This window comes from Plutella xylostella, chromosome 30 (assembly GCF_932276165.1).
Source record: "Plutella xylostella chromosome 30, ilPluXylo3.1, whole genome shotgun sequence".
NCBI classification, from domain to species: Eukaryota; Metazoa; Arthropoda; class Insecta; order Lepidoptera; family Plutellidae; genus Plutella; species Plutella xylostella.
In genome coordinates, this window is record NC_064010.1 from 2649341 (window position 1) to 2670762 (window position 21422).

At 40.8% G+C, this 21422-nt stretch overlaps 2 protein-coding genes and 1 long non-coding RNA gene across 4 annotated transcripts in view; 1 reads left to right on the forward strand and 2 right to left on the reverse strand.

The window, feature by feature from the left end:
* LOC105381490 (serine/threonine-protein kinase BRSK2) overlaps positions 1-21422 on the reverse strand; it is a 50901-nt gene that overhangs the window by 5279 nt on the left and 24200 nt on the right. The window contains exons 10-21 of the mRNA XM_048631977.1: positions 20740-20804; positions 20062-20197; positions 19464-19537; positions 18213-18286; positions 15782-15898; positions 12146-12241; positions 11509-11598; positions 10816-10941; positions 1899-2068; positions 1504-1608; positions 956-1037; positions 489-620 (exon numbers count right to left, since the gene is read on the reverse strand). Coding sequence (XP_048487934.1) covers positions 489-620; positions 956-1037; positions 1504-1608; positions 1899-2068; positions 10816-10941; positions 11509-11598; positions 12146-12241; positions 15782-15898; positions 18213-18286; positions 19464-19537; positions 20062-20197; positions 20740-20804 — 1267 coding nt within the window. The remainder of the gene's footprint in view (positions 1-488; positions 621-955; positions 1038-1503; positions 1609-1898; positions 2069-10815; positions 10942-11508; positions 11599-12145; positions 12242-15781; positions 15899-18212; positions 18287-19463; positions 19538-20061; positions 20198-20739; positions 20805-21422) is intronic.
* Positions 2399-5698, forward strand: LOC119690335 (putative nuclease HARBI1). Of its 2 annotated transcripts, XM_038106583.2 has the most exons (8): positions 2399-2942; positions 3089-3285; positions 3390-3522; positions 3627-3759; positions 3914-4215; positions 4306-4440; positions 4571-4601; positions 4718-5698. In XM_038106583.2, the coding sequence occupies exons 1-5, from the start codon at positions 2709-2711 to the stop codon at positions 4009-4011; spliced, it is 795 nt and encodes a 264-aa protein (XP_037962511.2). In that variant the 5' UTR covers positions 2399-2708; the 3' UTR covers positions 4012-4215; positions 4306-4440; positions 4571-4601; positions 4718-5698. The 2 variants fall into 2 exon arrangements, with proteins under 2 accessions (XP_037962511.2, XP_048487933.1); XM_048631976.1 differs by having other exon boundaries at positions 4571-5698.
* LOC119691849 lies at positions 6035-7780 on the reverse strand. The gene is made up of 3 exons (XR_005254035.2): positions 7251-7780; positions 6926-7084; positions 6035-6567 (listed from the first exon to the last, which is right to left on the reverse strand). It is a non-coding gene; the product is annotated as an uncharacterized LOC119691849 (long non-coding RNA).

The following is a 21422-nucleotide window of genomic DNA, read 5'->3' on the forward strand; positions in this document are numbered from 1 at the left end:
AAAGAGCGTGCTGGCTGAATGCAATCGCAACCTTTGCCAGGATCGATGAGGAAAAAAATCTAATTCACATTCGAATTCCTTGAACCTCTTGCTAACTTCTACACTCCTGGTACTTTTCACCGGAAAAATTACGTTAAAAAATTCATTTTTGTTTGTGTCTATGATATATTTTTGGTAAAAAATACAATATGGCCGCCATTTATTTACATGAAACATCTTATTTACTCACCATGTGGATGTATAGTCATACATACCCACCTCACATACATACCCATTAGGCTTTATAGTAGAACTGCCTGTGCCATAGTCACAAGAAACAAAAGAGTGTGCTGGCTGAATGCAATCGTGACCTTTGCCATCGGCATCGAAGAAGACAAAGTTCAAATTCGCATTCGAATTCCTTGAAGTTCTGCACTCCTGGTACTTAAAAGTACTTAAAATTTTTGTTTGGCCGCCATTTATTTACATGAAACATCTTATTTACTCACCATGTGGATGTATAGTCCGCCTCAGAGCCCTGGGCTCGGGGGGGCGTAGGGGGGGCGCGCGGGAGGCGCCGGGCGCGCGACACACCGCCGCTTGGACCACCTCACACACCCGCCTGAAGCGACGTATGTTGCCTGGAAGATATGACGGGTGAGGTGTAAGATCGGATGTTTTTCAGGTTTTCAGTTTCTAAAGTGGTTGTCAACATTACCTATACGATTCGTTAGACCCGCAAAGTAAGTAAAATTGTAAGAGTTTATAGTGATCCTCATAAGTTAGTTGCTTTTTTTACCTCAGTGAAACTAATAAATCGCTGTTTTAATAATGACGGTATTTTAATTTGACAAGGAGTAAAAGTCTTAAAGTTACTTATGTAGCTGATTGTACAAGGTTTTTGTGAATCTAAAATTAATAATGATCCGTGTACACGAAAATGCCAATTTAAATAAATACCTATATGAATATTTACCTGATATTAATGTGAAAGTGATAGCGTAAAGGTATTCCTTCCCGTTTTCACCGGGAGCTTTCGTTATTGTCGAAATGTCAACCTGAAAACAACAAATGTAACGTTAAAAATATAAGCAAACTTCCATTCCACAGGACATAACATTCATTACTATGATTACTTGCTAGTATTTCCGCGCAAGCATCATATAGCCTTAAAAAGGTTTCCCGTGGGAATTCCGGGATTAAAAGTAACTTATAAGACTCAGGAATAATATAGTTCAATTGTTTTTTTGTGTCGGTTGGTTTAGAAGCGTATCCATCACCAAGAATCAATAAAATCTCTCCTCTTTGGAACATTATTGTAGGTATACTGCATTCATTCTTGCTTAGCTGTAGTATACATGTTAATAATATTTTGATTAAAAAGACACGCAAAGATTGATTACCTTTTGTGCCAAGTAAGGACAAATGGATTAAGTATAGATGGTAATAGCAGTCTAAATAGCTTTACTAATCTTACAGTTCTCAAGCGACTTTTAACCGTATCAATAAGTAAATAATAATTACCTGAAACCTGACATGCCTCTGGAACATGGCCGGTGCATTGGACCCCCTCTTGTATTCCACTCTGAACGACATCGGACTGAGCACGCTGTGGGACAATTCTGCTATCTGGAATGATAAATATTGAGTATTTAATTAAAAAGTTCTTAGGGGATAACTGAAAAAGTATAACCCAAATTTTAAATCAGAAGTGACGTCCCCCCTGAAGCTCTAAAATTGAAATCTATTTTAGTTAAAGGCCAGGGTATTCCACAAGTAAAGGGGAACTATATTATATACATTGAAGAGAGTGCATTAATTTTAGGTATTTAAAGCTCCTTTCGCATCATAATTATTGCATGGGACTGACAGGCAGCTATAATGAAGCTATAAGTAATGTATATCTGAAGAAAACTCACACTCAAAAACGCATGTATCAGATCCGCTTTAACCGTAGCTAGGGGCTTCCCCTTAACCAATGCAGTAAAAGTCTCCTCTTTATCAGCAGACAGCAGTAGTGAACCGAACCAGGACCGCTTCGTCAGTTCCGGGGAAGATTCTGGGGTCAAGTGGACTTCTTCTGATGATGCTGTGGAGGAAACGGTGGGGTGTTACTTTATGTTTCATGTTGGTAATGGTGGTTTATCATCATGGCATGTAAATTGTAAATAACACTTGGTATTCTGATGTAGTGCTGTATTTATGTAATCCTGGTAGTTAGTAATTACAGTGGTTGGGAGGAATAAGGAAATATTAAGTGTGGGGAACTTTACCCCTTCATTACATACAGCATTTTTAATTAGAGGTTTCTTTGAATATTTATGAAACTTCTTGCTATTTCATGCAGCCCTGGTACTTTCTTGTACATAATCATTGTAAAGTATTGAAAATCCACCGCCTAGTCTACAGTTTGCTCTCCTGCAGCCTTACTCCCAGCGATGAGTGGCTGAATCGAATTCAACAAAATCGCTAATATCGTACTCCCACCGCACATTCTTGCGGCTCACTGTATTGTGACGTCACGCAAACCGTTCAGTGAAAATTATAGCGTTACTAAGCCAGAAATTCGCACCACGAGCTCATCATGAGCTCATCACACAGAGTAGATTATATGTCAAAATTGCAATAAACCGCCTTTTTGAAAAAAGTTCCTATTCTTGCGACCGCTGTAGCCATTGCCAAGCAAAGTATTGTATCTTTTTGTGATTTTGTGAAAAATACCGCAAACCATGGACGACTTGTTAGCATTTGAGTTCCTCGAAATGGATTACGCCATATCCAACACCAATCGACGACGAAAACGGAAACGTATCCGTGATGAATGTGATCCTTTCTCCCTTGAGGACTCGGAGTTTCGTCGTCGATATCGTCTTTCCAAAGATTTAACGGAGAGCTTGATAGAAGACTTGGGCTCCATGTTCAATGAACCAAGAAAACTATCGGATTTGAGCATAACAGATAAGGTAAGTATCCACGAACATAAAATATCAACATATTGGTTTCTTCATCTAAGTCTCGTGATATTAAGGCTATTTCCTCTCAAACAAACACAAACCTTCCTTTATCATTAGCCTACATAACATGACTACTAACCCATCTTTCATTATAGGTTCTTACTGCATTATCTTTTTATGCCACTGGGTCCTATCAGAGACCAACTGGAGACATAGCGGCCCATTCTATGGCTCAGCAGACCGTGTCCAAGTGCATAGCACAAGTGACCACAGCCATGAATTCTTTGGCCATGAGACAGAAACACATTGTGTTTCCACATGATCTCCAAGATAGAAATTTAATTAGGGCTGAGTAAGTATAACATCATTCTGTATTAAGTATAACATAGGCATCTAGATGCTGAATAAAAATTATGAATTTGTTTATTAATCTACTTAATATTACTAATATTTTAGGTTCTATGAGAAGTTTGGTATGCCTGGAGTTCTGGGATGTGTAGATGGCACACATGTTGCTATCGTCAGGCCATCGCAGCATGAGGAACGGTACTTCTGTAGAAAGCATTACCATTCACTGAATGTACAACTAGTAAGTTTCAAAATAAATGCATAATATTTCATAAGGTCAAGATCAAGGTCTGTTTGACCTTTTGAGACTCAAATGAGTTACTAAATTTTTGATTTTTATTTTAGATCTGTGATGCCAACATGTATATATACAGTGTGGACGCCAGTTACGGTGGAGCAACGCATGACTCATTCATTTGGAACCAGCATCCTGTAAAGCAATACCTTGAAAATCTAAATGAAAACACTTGGCTACTAGGTTTGTATTTATATTCCATTCTACAGTGTGCATTAGCTTTGCTGGGTCAAATTAAAACCACCTAGTCTAACTTTGAAAAATAAATATCTAATGATATAGAATTATAGATTAAGAAATAACCTAATTAGCATAATATATTGATATATTGTTTCAGGAGATTCTGGGTATTCGCTTAGGAAGTTCATGATGACTCCAGTTGTGAATGCAATGCCAAATACCCCTGAGGCATACTACACAGAAAAACAGGTCTAAACCAGGAACACTGTGGAACGTGCTATCGGAGTTCTGAAAGCACGATTCCGATGTCTGCTATCTCATAGAACATTGCACTACAGCCCCGAGGTAGCTGCCTCGATTGTCAATGCATGTGTCATCTTACACAACATGTGCACCAAGGCCAGGCTCCCTGTTGTGGAATTAGATGCAAATGAAAACTTGCTGGAAGCTCAATACCAGGTACAGATATGATACAGTATTGTAGAAACAATTTATATACACTTCCATAATCAAAATTAAGCGCAAATTGAAATATAATTATTTTTTTAGGTTCGGACCCTTGCTGATGCGAACAGGGAGCCCACTGCTGCGCAATCATTGCAATTGGGCACAGCCACTAGGCAGAGGCTTATCCATCGTCTCTGGGCAGCTAGAGCTATTCCAAATATTTAGACTAGCCATCAAGTGAGTAGTTATGTAGAGTAGAACCAATGATTAGTCACTTTAATTTAATTATTTAATGAGTAGTAACTAATTCTTAGCTACTTTGTATTACCTACACACAATACTATTATACCTTTCTTACTCATTTCAGCATATACAATGCATACGGAGGGGACATATGAGTAAGAATCTGCAATGATTAGTAACTTTAATTTAATTATTCAATAATTAGTAACTAATACTTAAAGCTACTTGGTATAACATAATACTATTATACCTTTCTTGCTCATTTCTCCAGGACTGGATGGGATAAAACTGAGAACAAAACTTGAATTTCAGGGCAGTATTATTTATTTTATTTCTTTCTTTTCTTTATTAAGTACCAATAATACTTTTACAATTACAATCTTTACCTTGCACCTACACTCGAAGGGGACTGGATGCATGGATACAACACTCCAAATTTCAGGGCAGTATTTTGAAGATCACATATTATTGAATTATTACTTTTATTACCAATAATATCTATTGATACAATACTATTCTACTTTAATTACCTGTTTCAGTACCTACATTCTCGAGAGGATAGGATGCTCCCGAGTTGAGCACAATACTCCATTTTTCAGGCCAGTATTATACTTATTTAATCTGTATTTTTAGTTTAAAAAATGGGTACCTTTCTATTCTATTTATCTTATTTGTTTCAGTCCAGTGAAGAGTGAATACATATACTTGAGACATCAAGACATTAGATAATTTCAGGCCAGTATTATTTATTTTATGACTTTTTTACTAATTAACTTTATTACCAATAATATATATCAATACAATCTTTACCTTGTTTCAGCACCTTCACTCCAAACTCACTGTATGCATGGATACAATACTAATTTTTTCAGGCCAGTATTTTAAATGTTATACTTACTTAATGTCTATTTTTATACTATTTTTGGATACTTTTTCACTCTATTTCTCTCATTTGTTTCAGTCTAGTGAAGAAAGATATTTGGAATATCAAGACATCAACAGATAACTTAAAGAACATCATCATTGAATCCATTCAACAGAAAATCGATTACATATTTTTTATAATAATGTAACTTAGTTTAGTTTAAGCATTGATTTTCTGTTGAAATAACAAGAACCTGTGTTTATTTGGACCCTTAAATAAATGTTTAATTTAAGTAATTAATTTGAAAAGATGCTAAAGGAAGTTTCTTGCCACTTCTTCTTCTGTTAAGCCTTTCCGAAGTGGTGGTAAAATAAATGATCTATAACATAGCCAAGTTTTATTTTAGTACCTATTGTATGATAATATATGGTTGCTTACAAAAATATGATCATTATGTATGCCGATAATTTATATTTAGGTGAGTATCTATTAAAAAAATCGATAGGACTTCAGGTAAAGTGTTAGTTAAATAATCATCATCACAGCCCATGACCCACTGCCGGGGCACGGGTCTCCTTTCACTGAAAGGTATTAGGGACGTCGCAACATAGTGTTGTGGCCGGGCCATTAGTCCCATAGGTATTAACTGGCTACGCCCATGTCAATAACATTGATATAATTCAGTCAGTAAATGAAAGAAAGGGTAAAAAGGAAAACTAAGTATAACTGTAACTCACATGTTTTAATAATAATATGTGGGGACATCTCACAGACGTCCATCCAAACTAGTAGTTGAACCCCAATACAAAAATCTGTCTTTAATCAGCCCCGACTGGGAATCGAACCCGGGACATAGTAGTCAGGGTCACAAATCACTATGGGCGCCTTCAAATTAGTCGCTAATTGTCGCGCGGAAGCAGGGCTGCTGCAGCCGCGCTGCTGTCAAAATCCATATAAATTTTGTATATATAGAGATGCATATAAAGATGTGCGACTGCAGCGCCGCAGCCGCGCGTTACAATTTATATGGAATTTAGACAGCAGCGCGGCTGCAGCGCTGCAGTCTAAATAGCGACTAATTTGAGGGCGCCCTATATTCTGTCTTCGTGTAATATAAAATTCATGATGAACAAAGTGGAGGAGGGATTTGTATTCATCGTATGGGTTTGTAAAGGCCTGCGCTCTACACCAACTCCGCACCATCACCACAACCTACGCCTCGACCGCGAGGGGTGAAGCCACAGTCATGTGACAATCTGAAATATTAATAACAATAAAATGACATTAGTACTTATCAACATATTAGATGCTAAGGAAAATAAGTATTTGGCATGGACATAATATAATTTTACTGACATAATCATATAAAATTTTATTTGTCGATGTTCACTGGAAATTCTATTTTAAGTGTAAAATTCGATATAGTTACTCCCTATGTTTTGTTCTCTGTGGGGGTGTAAGTACCTGCACCTGACTCTCTCATCTAGACATGCAGGTTTCCTCACGATGTTTTCCTTCACCGTAAGAGCAATGGTATACATTGTACTTAAATTCAATTACCACCATTCGGGAGGTACTCATTTTTTTTATATTACAATATCATTGGTTACATACCTATCTTTCTTAAGCCATAGACGGTTGACGTTGATGGCCGTCAACAATATTCATCGTATGGATTTGTAAGAGCCTGCGCTCAATTCATCAACGGTGGGCCCTCGTCACCTGGTTAAGGCCGCACATCTGAAGCCTCACTTAGGACGAGGAGGAGGCAATCTAAAATATTATCAATAAAAAAGTAATTAGGTAGTATCAAGATACTAGATGATAACCGGAAAATATAACTGTCGGGTATTGACACATACTGTTACTAAGATATCTTATCGATTTTAATTTGATGTTTACAAGAAAAGCAAATTTAGTGTAAAATTAAGTTACATACCTATCCCTTAGGATGTCCCGTATGTCGCAGACGGCTGCAGTCATACGAGCCTGCTCCTTGGCTGTCTCGGCATAGGAGGTTGCTAGCCTGTCTAGAATAGGCAGCAACCGATTCCAGCCGTCCGCGCTTCTGTCCGAGTTTAGCATTAGCGTCCTCCTCGCCTCCAGCACTGTCACCGGCTCGTTTTGCTGCCTCTGCCTGCGGCGCAAAGGCGGTGCAGGTGCAGGGCGCGGCGCCGGCGGTATTGCAGGCGGTGCATGGCGCGGCGCCGGCGGCATTGCAGTCGACGACGGGCGCGGCGCCGGCGGCATTGCAGTCGACGACGGGCGCGGCGCCGGCGGCATTGCAGTCGACGACGGGCGCGGCGCCGGCGGCATTGCAGTCGACGACGGGCGCGGCGCTGGCGGCATTGCAGTCGACGACGGGCACGGCGCACTAAACGGCAATATGTCCGGCGTCTCAGAGTCTGCACCGACATTGTACAGAGGGGGCGTAGACCAGTAGGCGTAATCACGCGGCGACTGGCGCGGCGACGCATCACGCGGCGACTGGCGCGGCGAGCGGCGCGACGCATCACGCGGCGAGCGGCGCGACGCATCACGCGGCGAGCGGCGCGACGCATCACGCGGCGAGCGGCGCGACGCATCACGCGGCGACTGGCGCGGCGAGCGGCGCGACGCATCACGCGGCGACTGGCGCGGCGAGCGGCGCGACGCATCACGCGGCGACTGGCGCGGCGAGCGGCGCGACGCATCACGCGGCGAGCGGCGCGACGCATCGCGTGGCCATCGTCGTGGCGAGCGTCGCGGGGAGCCTCGTGGCGAGCGTCGTGGCGAGCGTCGCGGAGAGCGTCGCGGAGAGCCTCGTGGCGAGCGTAGTGGCGAGCGTCGTGGCGAGCGTCGCGGGGAGCCTCGTGGCGAGCGTCGTGGCGAGCGTCGCGGAGAGCCTCGTGGCGAGCGTCGTGGCGAGCGTCGTGGCGAGCGTCGCGGGGAGCCTCGTGGCGAGCGTCGTGGCGAGCGTCGCGGCGAGCGTCGCGGAGAGCCTCGTGGCGAGCGTCGTGGCGAGCGTCGTGGCGAGCGTCGCGGGGAGCCTCGTGGCGAGCGTCGTGGCGAGCGGCCAGGCGAGTGGTGCGGTGTGCTGTACGGCGAGGGGCAGTGGAGATGGAAGGGTGGAGTGACTACTACACTGCCTGTGCAGTAACTCTCCAGTATGCTGGCCGACCCATAATTTTGGCTGGTGCTGGGCTGTGGCTGCAAATATTTAAAAACCGGTAATTAAATAAGCATAATAATTATGTATTATATTATACCTATGCCTAATTAGTTATGGTGTAATAGTGGTTATTTATATTATGTAAAATTTTCTGTTAAGTATGTCTGTTGTGTTAGCTGCTGGGGATCCTTATTTGAAATAAATAAATAAATTGTAGGTTTTAACTTACAGCCTCGAATGGATCCACTCGTGCCCCAGCTATTCCCATGCCAAAATCATCACCAAGGAGTCCCAAAAACTTCTCCTCAATTTCGGTCAACTCCTTGGCTGTTGAAGGGCCGCCACCTGTCCGACTGTGAGAGCTACGCACAGCAGCAACTCTAGCTTTTAGCTTGCATTTGTAGTCGTTCCAGTACTAAAAAAGGAAGGAGTCACTTAACATAAATGAGTAATTTACCTACTCACAATGGTGCAGAGCTTATAGTATAGTATAGTACAACAATATAGCTATATTCTCTATGTGTCCAAAAACTGTTGGTGATATGCACTAACTAATAGAACCCAATACTGATGAAATGTGGTTGCCCCTCTCTACACCGCTAATATTCATATGCTTATCCCATATTTTATAAGTGTCAGTCCTAGGTTAAATGTTTTCAGCAAACCATTAGGTACTGCTTCTGCTGCAAAGACTTACTTATAAGGCATACAGTGTCTGCGCCACATAGTACTTTACGGACGTCCGTTCAACGCAGATGAGGCACTGCAGAAGTACTCAGATACTCAGCCAACGACTGACAACCATAATATATGATTATCATACCCTGCTCCAACCTTTCCAGTCTTTAACCGCCCCGTCGCCGTGTGCGTTCAGGATGACCGCGATGCCATCCCACGAGCGCCGTGCGTATTCCCTCGCCTGGCAACTTTTATTGTGGCCAGTAATGAGACCTTTATGGGTGTTTAATGACTCCCATAAGGTCTCCAACTGGCTCACAGTTACGCGGCGTCGATTATCCTCACTGAAAACAATGAATGAATCATCATCTTGGCTCGCAATTATCACACTCTAACGATATCGAATCAAATCACGGTACTAACGACATGTTCATTATAGTTTCGTAACTTTTATTTCCTCGAATAATATCCTATTGCGAATTGCGAAAACTTTCAAATTTTTTTCCGTGGAAAAACGCCTTTTGGATTTGACGTTTCCGACTGTTTCACAGATTAATTTTGTTGAATTTTAAAAATACGTTCAAAAGACACAAAGTTGATATTTGAACGTAGTTGTTGTGAATAATAAGTAAATTATGTCATGAATTATTACTTTTAACTAGTGTTTAATAAGTATTTAATATTAATCTTATACTAACGTTGAAAAATAAAAAACATAATATGGACTAATAATTACCGGATTTCTTATTTCAAGCTTCGCTAGTACTTCGAACGCACACCTATTTTTTCCTTGTCAGAGCGAGAAAAAACACAAGATCTTATACAATTTTATAGAGCGACATCTCTTTCTTTCACCTCTATTGAAATACGGAACGCAACATCGGCCTGATATCGGCTTACTTCGGCTACCGTTTCAAAAATAATCACTAGTCGTTTCTTGATATATTTTCTACGTTGCCTCTGGTCCGCGGCTCAGTCAAAACCGAGGTGGTGGTACCAACTGAATCGGCCCAAATTTTTCAACTGAGTTTTAATTGGCTTTTTTTGGATAGCGACTATTAATCGCTGGGAGTAAGGCGGCTGGTATCGTAACTCCGACTTAACATAAATTTTGGACTAATTGCTGAACAGTTTTGGATGCAACGCCCTCTGCATTTTCCTCCTGTGGAACCTGGGTGATCCTAGGAAGGAGTTCTTGATGGTCGCCAGCCGCAGTGCCACCATGGGGCGAAGCCACATTTGCAATATTAGTCCAAGATCTCTTGCTAAATCATTCGGCCCTGTTACTTTCTTGTACAAAACTTGTGCGTTAAGATTGAAAAACCACCTATTTACCTACCCACCGCTATCTTTTGCTCTCTTGGTATTTTTACCCTGACTGAAATATTTTTTTGTCAAATTGCTAAACAGTTTTGGATGCAACTCACTCTGCATTTTCCTCCTGTGGAACCTGGGTGAGCCTAGGAAGGAGTTCTTGATGGTCATTTGCGATATTAGTCCAAAATATCTTGCTAACTCATGTGGCCCTGGTACTTTCTTGTACAAAACCTTCCGTTAATATTGAAACACCACCTCTTTATTTACCTACCAACGGCGAACCCTTGCTCTCCTGTACCTTAAATCCGACTAAACACCAATTTTGGTCAATTGCTAAACAGTTTTGGATGAAACTCACTCTGCATTTTCCTCCTATGGAACCTGGGTGAGCCTAGGAAGGAGTTCTTGATGGTCGCCAGCCGCGCCCGCCACGGCGCCGCCGCGCTGCCTCCGGGCGGGGAGGCCGCTGTTAGGGCTCCCACTCCTGAAAATGGGGATAGAAAATGTTACATAATCTTTGTTAAATAGAAGGCTTTACTAGCGCGGATCCAAGCGCTTAATTACAGTTCAGCTAACTCGACTACGGTGTGAAATTATTTTAGATTCTCTTGTAGTGGGGGAAAATCAGTCATTGTTGCGATATTGCGTTGCTTTGCTCTCCTTTCCTATCATACCTTCATTTAAATGCAGAGCCATTCAGTAGTTTAAAAATAAAATATACCATGAGTCCTATGACAGAGCTCAAATAAATTTTATGTTATTTGTTAGTTTTCAAGGAAAAAATTACGTTATTTACCAGGCATTAGCATCTAACATCAAATGTCATAGGACTCATGCTATATTTTACAACACACATATTAGTATACCACTGCTGGTGCACGGGTGTCCTTCAAATGAAAGAAGGGTTTAGGCCTAGTCCACCACGCTGGCCTAGTGCGGGTTGGTGGACCCCAACGCAAACAAGCTTGTGCTGAGAGAGTGGTCGGGTAATTGGGCAACCCTACTGTCAGATGTTTTTCTAGATGCCCGAAGGCCTCTGTCTTGTATTTACCTGTGAGAGTGCCCAGGTTGGGGAATAGTGAAGATTGAGCGGGAGACGTGGTGGTGCCGGGCGGCCCGGGCAGCGACGACCGCTCTCGCACTGAAATGTAAAGAAGGGTTTATGAAAAAATGTTAGATAGTTAGGAACAAATACTACTTTAGGGCTTGGCTCTGTGGTTAAAGGATTGACCAGTCAGATTAGTGTCATTGCCCAGGGTTCGCCGGAAGTATATTAGAAACAGCTGATATCTCAGAAAGCAAGCCTCTTTTCGTGCACCAAAATATTGTTATGACGGCTTCTCCCGAGGAAATACACTGGACATGATCTATGTAACAAAATAACCGCTACAGACACAATAACAATTAATTATCTGTCAGTAAATAGTGATCGATAGATAACCATGAATGGTTTTACAAACACTGAAATCGGCTCAAGTTATGTGATGTGTAACACCTTTTTATATTAGGTAAATTACAAATTTTGTAACACAACACTGAGTCATCAGCCATTTTCATCCAGCCACTACCGGCTACCTGTCTAAAGTGTCTAAGCTGTGATGGACCGAAGAGCTTCCCATTAGGAGAGGTCTAAGTCCATCAGTGGACGACGATGGGCTGATGATGATGATGTATATTATTATTATTACCTCGATGCGACTGCGAGGGGCTGTGCGGGCGGACGGGCACGGAGCTCAGTAGTGGCGACTCGTTGATTATGATGACAGCTTCACCGGGCTCGCCCGCTGAAAAATAACATAAGTATTATGTAAAGTAAATAGTTAACCAGCATTTATTTAGGTATTACCGAATGTTTTTACTACAGAATGTTAAATACCTATAGATTTAAATAAATACGTACACATTAAAACAATGACATGTATATAGGTGATAAACATAAAGAAAAGACAGAAGAATAACTGTTGACTTTAAACAACGTTATCTATGAACACTTCTTGCCATAATTATGATATGAGGCATGTTAACAAAGAAACAACTTTAAAATCGGGCGGGCCGTTCTAATTTATGACAGCTTGGAATTGTCTGCAAAACTGCAAGGCAAGATAACCTATACAGCGCGTGCGAGTGAGAGGGAATGAATGATGAATGTTAGAGCCGCCATTTTATATTCGTTTCGTTATTAGCGTAGGTACTTTATAAGTGCTAAGTACCTATATGAATTGAAGAATTTTTTAAAATATTTGAAAATCTGTGAAATCTTGAATTTTACCTAGCATAATGTATATGTATGGATGTATGTAATACTCACAAATATTCAAGCTAATAGTGGGCCCGGTGGAGTTGGCCCGCTGGTGGTGGTGCTCGCGCAGGGCGACGGCGGGGGGGGACGCGGGCGCGGGGGAGCCGCGCGCAGGCGTGTGCCCCGCTGTGTGGAATAGTTCTGTATAATTCATGTGATCCTGGTACTTGGAATGAAGATACGGACGCAAAATGGCTACTATATCTTTAGAGATCATGGTGTTTTAGTACTTTGAATCGTTTATAAGAGCGTCTAGGTCAATCTCTTTATTAATCATGGTATCCTAGTACTTTTAATACTCTATAATAGGTATAACGTATCCTTTTTGCGGCTAAAGCCTCGGATATACACAGTAATCTGAGGCAATACACCATAAATAGCCCTAATTTCATAGTGATTTAGCTAGTGGCTATTTTCAATAACCCTACATCCACCGGTAACCAATATTCAAGCTAATAGTGGGCCCGGTGGAGTTGGCCCGCTGGTGGTGGTGCTCGCGCAGGGCGACGGCGGGGGGGGACGTGGGCGCGGGGGAGCCGCGCGCAGGCGTGTGGCCCGCTGCGGAGGAGAGCTCTTTAGTGGTCATGTGATCCTGGTACCTACTCGTAGTTATAATATTAAGATACGGAATACGCAAGGGCTTTTAGGATGATTTCTATATAGTTCATGGTAAATCCCGCTGCAGGGAATAGCTCTGTATAATTCATGTGATCTTAGTAGTTGTAATGAAGATACGGACGCAAAATGGCTACTATCTCATTCATTTCATTTATTTCATTTATTTATTGCCTTAAATCACATGTTACAAAATATAGATTTACATTATATGATTTTATAAAAAAGTTTCAATGCAATTTTACCCAATGGGTGTAGCAAAATGTATATAGTTAGTAAAATGTCATGCAAAATATTAAATTATTATAATTATGTTAGTTATTACATTTTATTAATAGAATAAGAACTTAATGAATTAGTTTTTAACATTTTAAAATTTAATTTCAATTCATGTTAAGCAGCAGGCTTGAAATCATAAAATTCATTGAGGCTATATGGACACATAACAATGAGGAACTCTTTTAATTTAGTAAAGAACTTAGTACCCGTCAGAGACTTAATTTCATCTGGAAGACTGTTGAATACTTTGATAGCTGCCATCTTCGTTGTGCGTGAGTATGTGACTGTCTTACTAGCAGGAACCTCCAGATCATACTTAAATTTCTCATTTAGACGGTTACTGGCACCCAGAGTTCTAAGGGGAAATTTATTTGGATAGCGTTTGACCAATTTGCAGAGTTCAATGACGTATAAGGCTGTAATAGTCAGTATTTTAAGTTTTTTAAAGGAATCTCGACATGATTCCCGGTTTGATTTTAAACCATCAAGAATGCGTATGCATCTTTTTTGAAGAATTAATATTTTATCTATATCGACGCTAGCACCCCATACGGCCAGTCCGTAGAGTATTCTTGATTGAAAGAACGCGTAGTAAGCAATGAGTGTGGCTCTTTTGGTAACAAGATTTGATAAGGATCTGAGCGCGTAACAGAAGCTACTTAATTTATTCTGTAGAACTTCAATATGCTTTTTCCAATTTACATTTTCGTCTGTATGAATTCCCAAGAATTTAGCATGTTTAACGCAGTCAATTTTACGCAGTCGTTAAATATTTTTGAATTATAATTTCTGAAGTAGAGTAGCTTTGTTTTATTAACATTTGTATTAAGGTTAAGGTGTTTGAACCAGTTTATTATAATTTGGATAGTTTCTGAAATTTCTAGACCAAAATTACGTTCGTCATTTTTATTTATTTTAAAAAACACTGATACGTCATCTGCGAACATAACTACCTTTACCTGGACAACTCTGGGTAGATTATTAACATACAGCAGAAACAGAATGGGTCCTAATATGCTACCCTGTGGGACGCCGTTTTCAATTAATGAAGTGTTTGACTGTATGTTGACCAAAGTTTTAGACTCGTCAAGAATGGGTAAAATTACACTTTGCTGTCTGTTCTTCAAGTACGACCTGAACCATTCATTTACGACTCCCCTTATTCCATATCGACCTAGTATTTCCAGTAAGACTTCATGGTTAACATTATCGAATGCCTTCGAAAGATCTAACAGTACAGTTGCAACATTATCTTTGCCATCCAAGGCTTCAGTTACAAAATCGGTCATTTCGAAGATAGCATCGACTGTAGATGCGCCCTTTTGAAAACCAAATTGTTCTCTCGCGAGTATTTTATTTGCTCCTATAAAACGTCTTAGTCTATTTGACATACATTTTTCAAATATCTTTGCAAGGGTCACTAGTAGCGAGATTGGGCGATAGTTATTTACGTCCAGTTTGTCTTCTTTCTTGTGAATAGGCTTAACATGAGCTTTTTTAAGCCTTGTTGGGAAAACACCCTGACTAAAAGATAAATTTATCAAATAATGCAAGGGTAGTGCAATAGTGTCAAACACGTACTTTATAACACTCGTCGGTATATCATCATATCCGCTGGATTTTTTATTTTTTAATGAATTTACTGTTTTGGACAGCTCATCCATCGATACTGGATGCAGAAACATAGTATTGATGCCAGCTGGTGGTAAAAAGTTATTTTCAGCACAATTTCCATTTGTAGTAGGTTTTCCTGTGATATGTGATCCAATGCTTGAAAAGAAGTCATTAAAGATATCAGGAGCGTCATAGTTAGTGGTAGCTTTCTTTTTACCATCCGATAGCCCAATGTAATTATTAGTTTCAACAATTTTTTTACCTTTCGTGTTTTCATTAATTATCTCTTTAGAGACCATGGTGTCCTAGTACTTTGAATCGTTTATAGGGGCGTCTAGGTCAATCTCTTTACAATTCATGGTATCCTAGTACTTTTAATACTCTACAATAGGTATAACGTATTTTCCAGCTAAATCTTCAGCTATTAATCTGTCGTACCTAATACACCATAAATAGCCATAGTTCTGTATTTTTTTTGCTAGTGGCTAGTTTCAATAACCCTATATCCACCGGTAACCAATATTCAAGCTAATAGTAGGCCCGGTGGAGTTAGCCCGCTGGTGGTGGTGCTCGCGCAGGGCGACGGCGGGGGGGGACGCGGGCGCGGGGGAGCCGCGCGCAGGCGTGTGGCCCGCTGCGGGGGAGAGCTCTGTATAATTCATGTGATCCTGGTAGTTGTAATGAAGATACGGACGCAAAATGGCTACTATATCTTTAGAGACCATGGTGTCCTAGTACTTTGAATCGTTTATAGGGGCGTCTAGGTCAATCTCTTAACAATTTATGGTATCCTAGTACTTTCAATAGGGAACTATATTTCTTGCCAGCAAAGTTTATTTTTGTCATCAACTTGTATCAGCAAATTAATAGATCAACCGCAACAATATATTTTTGTCCTCAAATAAATAAAAAGTGTCCTCTGGTATGAATCAGCAAATAATATCAATACAAAAATCTAAAATAATAGATGGATTGCCAAAAAATTTGAGTTCATTACATAAATAAAAACTTTGTATGCAGAATATTATTTTTGCTCCTCAAATAATAACTGCGCCCGCAGAATAGTAGATTTGCCAGCAAATATATTGACTCTAGGTCGCATGTTGCGATTTCTTTTTAATTCATATTTTATCAGCATTGCAGTAGTTACATTATGATTGGTCCAGTTATTAAAACATTATAATTCGTTAGCAATTTAATACATGAGTTTACAAATTAGCGGAGACGGTGCTATGGAGAGAGCTATGCTTGGAGTTTCTCTGATGGATCGTATCAGAAATGAGATTATCCGTCAGAGGACCAAGGTTACCGACATACTTAGCTGTCAAAATATGCAAGCTGAAGAGGCAGTGGGCTGGTCATATCTGCCGAAGAACCGATAACCGTTGGGGTAGACGAGTTCTCGAGTCGAGACCACGAACAGGCAAACGGAGCGTGGGACGCCCTCCTGCCCGCTGGACTGACAGCCGGTAGTGGTTGGATGAGGAAGGCAGAGGACCGAATGTTGTGGCACTCCTTGGGAGCGGATCTATCTCCACCAGTGGATGATTATTGGCTGATGATGATGATGATGAAAAGAGGAAGTTTAAGTTTTAATAACAATAAGATTGCTTTTGATTAGAAGAAGATTAAGGTTTAAGTTATAATTAGAAGAAGGTTGTTTATTTTGTTTTTAATTAAGAATATTGATGATTTAAACTTAATTTTTTGTTTCATTTAAATATTAAACATAACATCGAGTTATGTGGACATACCTATTAAAATATATACATAAATGTTAACTTGCCACTTGATCATAAATCCCGGCAATTTTAAGTGATTAATTGTTGAATTGATTTAAAACTGTTTGGGGGCAAAAATTTGCTGGCAAATCTACTATTTTGCCTTCAAACCTATTATTTAGCAAATTCAAAACGGATTTAATTGGCGATCGTTTAAATGACACCCCTTTCAATACTCTATAATAGGTGTAAATTATCCTTTTTGCTGCTAAATCTTCAGCTATAGTAATCTGTGATACCTAATACACCATAAATAGCCCTAATTTCATAGTGATTTAGCTAGTGGCTATTTTCAATAACCCTACATCCACCGGTAACCAATATTCAAGCTAATAGTGGGCCCGGTGGAGTTGGCCCGCTGGTGGTGGTGCTCGCGCAGGGCGACGGCGGGGGGGACGCGGGCGCGGGGAGCCGCGCGCAGGCGTGTGGCCCGCTGCGGGGGAGAGCTCTGTATAATTCATGTGATCCTGGTAGTTGTAATGAAGATACGGACGCAAAATGGCTACTATATCTTTAGAGACCATGGTGTCCTAGTACTTTGAATCGTTTATAGGGGCGTCTAGGTCAATCTCTTAACAATTTATGGTATCCTAGTACTTTCAATACTCTATAATAGGTGTAAATTATCCTTTTTGCTGCTAAATCTTCAGCTATAGTAATCTGTGATACCTAATACACCATAAATAGCCCTAATTTCATAGTGATTTACGAGTAGCTAGTGGCTAGTTTCAATAACCCTATTATCCACCGGTAACCAATATCCAAGCTAATAGTGGGCCCGGTGGAGTTAGCCCGCTGGTGGTGGTGCTCGCGCAGGGCGACGGCGGGGGGGGGGACGCGGGCGCGGGGGAGCCGCGCGCAGGCGTGTGGCCCGCTGCGGGGAATAGCTCTTTAGAGGTCATGCGAGCCTGGTAGTTGGGATGGAGATACGGAAGGCGCGAGGGTCGATTTCTTTATATTTCATGGTGTCCTAGTACTTCCAAAGTTTTACAATAGGGGACGGCTAGATCTTGATCATCAAAGCCGTGAACACGAAACACTTACTTTAGAGCTGCGTAGCTATCGTATCTAGGTACTTACTTATAATCTAAAACATAACACAAAAATACCAGGCTGACATAACCACCAAAGCATTAACAAAGAAAGAAGTAAACACAAAACACTCACTGGGCGGGCTGGCAGGCAACTGTGGACTGCTGCGTCCCTCGCGGCGCCCCGACGCTGACCTGCTGCGACCAATCCTGTCCTCAATGTGTTGTTACTCAGATAATTACACAGGTATTGTAGCTACAGGGTGTTGCAAAAGTGGTAAGCCGAAAGAAGGCTCAGGGGGTCATAGTAAAATAGTCACGTGACCATCAAAGTTTCTATACAGTTTTTTTTCGCGAATTTTCAAAAGTACTATTACAAAAGTTGTTCAGAATGACACCATGGGTGAACAACCTTTCGACTTACTATACCATTTTTGTAACACCCTGTATACATGCTTGATCCAATACAAAAGTGCGAATCATCTTATGAGATCGCTGCGATCGTGAGGTCAGATAAGATGGTTTGCATGTTTTGTAATGGCTCATGTATAAACAGGGTACAAAGATAATCTTATAGGGCCCTTTTTTTAATGAATGCTTTTGTTTCTTGTAAATGAAACTAAAGGAAAGATTCAATTTATCTAAAATTTTCTAAAATGAAGAATAGGGAATATGCGTCTGATTCAAATAAAGGTCTAATATTATTTTTAATAAACTTTGTTATTTCCGAATTATGCCTCCATCAATATTTTTGATTATAATTCATTTTTGAGCGAGTAAATAATTGTTGAAAAGTACAAAAAAACTTCGGTAACTTTGAATCTTTGAAACGTGACGGATTTTCTTAGAGCGGATGTGACGATAATGTCAATCTCAAAATAATATATGCCCATAGAACTGAGCGTCGGCGCGACTGGTGAGAGTCATTATTCTGAGCCGTGAAACTAAATTATGACGTCACAACTCTTCACACAAAGTTTTAGCCGTTTATAATGGACGTGTCGGTTATAAATTTTTAACTTTCTTTAAAGTACCTTAAATTACTTTTTTTGGCGTTGAATTTTTTTAAACTATAATAAAGCGATGTAAAACTATCGAATAAGAATATAAAAAAAATTAATGCATATTCCCTATTCAGGGCCCGTCATATCTCTCCATTTTAGTGTTTTACATAATGAAGTCTCGTATGCGATTATACATAGATTTAGAAGCAGTAAAATAGGGGTACTACCAGAAACATCTTATGTGAAATAAGATACATTATAATGTAAGTTGCAAAAATTAATGGGCATGTTTTGTTATTTGGCCCTGCAGTAACTTTTCTGATAACATTTCTTCAGATCTGACTTTAATTTGCAAAATAGAAGTATTTATCAACATAGTTTACCTAAACTGTGACCGTCTCGGCGTGATGGGGGATCCTTCACTGATCTGCCCGAAGTGCGCCTGTTGACCGTTCACCTAGAAATAAATATATTTTGGATGAGTGTGAAAATTGCTGTTATAGATTTTAGTTTGTCATATACTTATGTTGTATATTCTGCAAACAGCGATGACCTTAGATAGATGGCCGAAGGGCGAAGACAATGTGTTGTAGCGCTCTAGCCAGGTCCCGTAGTGGACAATTACGGCCTGAAGATGATTTATATGTGCAAACCGTAAAATGTAGAAATCGCGTAGAATTTATATCCCGGAATTTCCACCGGAAAACCTTTCAGCAGACCTTTCTTCAGGGATACAAAAGTACCAAGACTACATACAGGGCGAGCGCGACTCGTGATCGCTACAAGCTACCAGGAGCGCATAGCTACCTTGCAAGTGTCGAGCCGCGTCCTGGACGGGCGCGGCAAGGGTGGGCGGGTCGCTACAAGGTACCAGGAGCACATAGCTACCTTGCAAGTGTCAATCCGCTTCCTGAGCGGGCGCGGCGAGGGCGGGCGGGCGCGGCTCGTGGTCGCTACAAGCTACCAGGGTCACATAGCTACCTTGCAGGTGTCGAGCCGCTTCCTGGGCGGGTCGGCGGGCGCGGCGAGGGCGGGCGGGCGCGGCTCGTCGTCCCGCGCTGGCCGCCGTCGCTTGCGTTCCAGCAGCAGGAAGTATATGACTTTCTCTGTGTTGTGGCTGGAAGGAGATGCGAGTTTGATATAAGTTAGTTGCACTGTTATTATTCTGAGATTACAGTGAAATGTTGTTCAAGAAGGTGCGAGTTTTTATTTATTATTATTATTATTATATCCATTTATTTCAGGCATCAATGGCCCATAGTATAGAATACACAAATACATTTTAAAATAAATCAAACAATATTCATATATACTCTAGAAACTTATAAAAACTAAAATTAACTAAACTCTAGCACTATTATCAGGGGGTTTAATAGTCTGTTTGGCCTCCCTGTATCGGCGGAACACTATCCCCGCAGGCTTTTTTAGAAAAGTAAATGTTCGTAAACTTTTTCGTTAGTTTAGTGGTCAAAGAGGTTGAGTATGCTCAGAAGTAGTAAAACTTGTTGGTTGATTTTAGTATCCAATTAGGTTTTTATTAAAGTTTACTTGTTACTGTTGGGGAAGCGGTTTTTAATACCCAAGGAACCTAAGTGTTTTTCTAACGAGAAGATTAAATCTAAATGAAACCTATGAGTAATTACTTTTAAATGTACTTACTGTGAACTGAGTAGTTCTTGTATCAGCTTGTCCCTCTGTTTGAAGCAGCCGAGACTGCATATGGCCTGAAATTATACAGAATATACATTTCATAATTTTGAGTTCAGCTGAGAGTTAGGCTTTGGTTCAATAACATACATAGATACTCAAGTCAAACTAACTTGTAGGAAAACAGCACTATTCAGTGAATTTTAATAATTTATGTCAGAGAGTCCCTCATAAACCTTAGAAGTGCATGGCAGTAGCTTCTTTGAGTGACTTATCAACATCCAACAATCTGCACAGCCTGCTTCAAAACATTAATCTGATTGGTTATCCTTTCCAGGAAGTTTTTAACTACCTGTAAGACGTCAGGGTCGATGGCATCAATATTGGGCAGCACCCGGGTCTGCACCACCTCCATCATGGGCAGCTCCTGCTCCAGCTCGCCCCTCCCCCTGCACCCCCCCGCCGTCGCCCGCCGCGCCGTTACATACTTACACACATGCGCGTCTTTCTCCCCCATCTTTGTCGTTTCCTATTGCCGTACATAATGGTGTTTTTCCTACTGCTTAAACGATGGAAATATGTTCTACTATTTTCAATAAGTTAAAATGCCAATAGACCTAGACAGTAAGATATATAAAACTGGTAGATTCGCCTTTTTCTCTGATTTTCCAAAGTATGTAACTTCTTAGATGCGC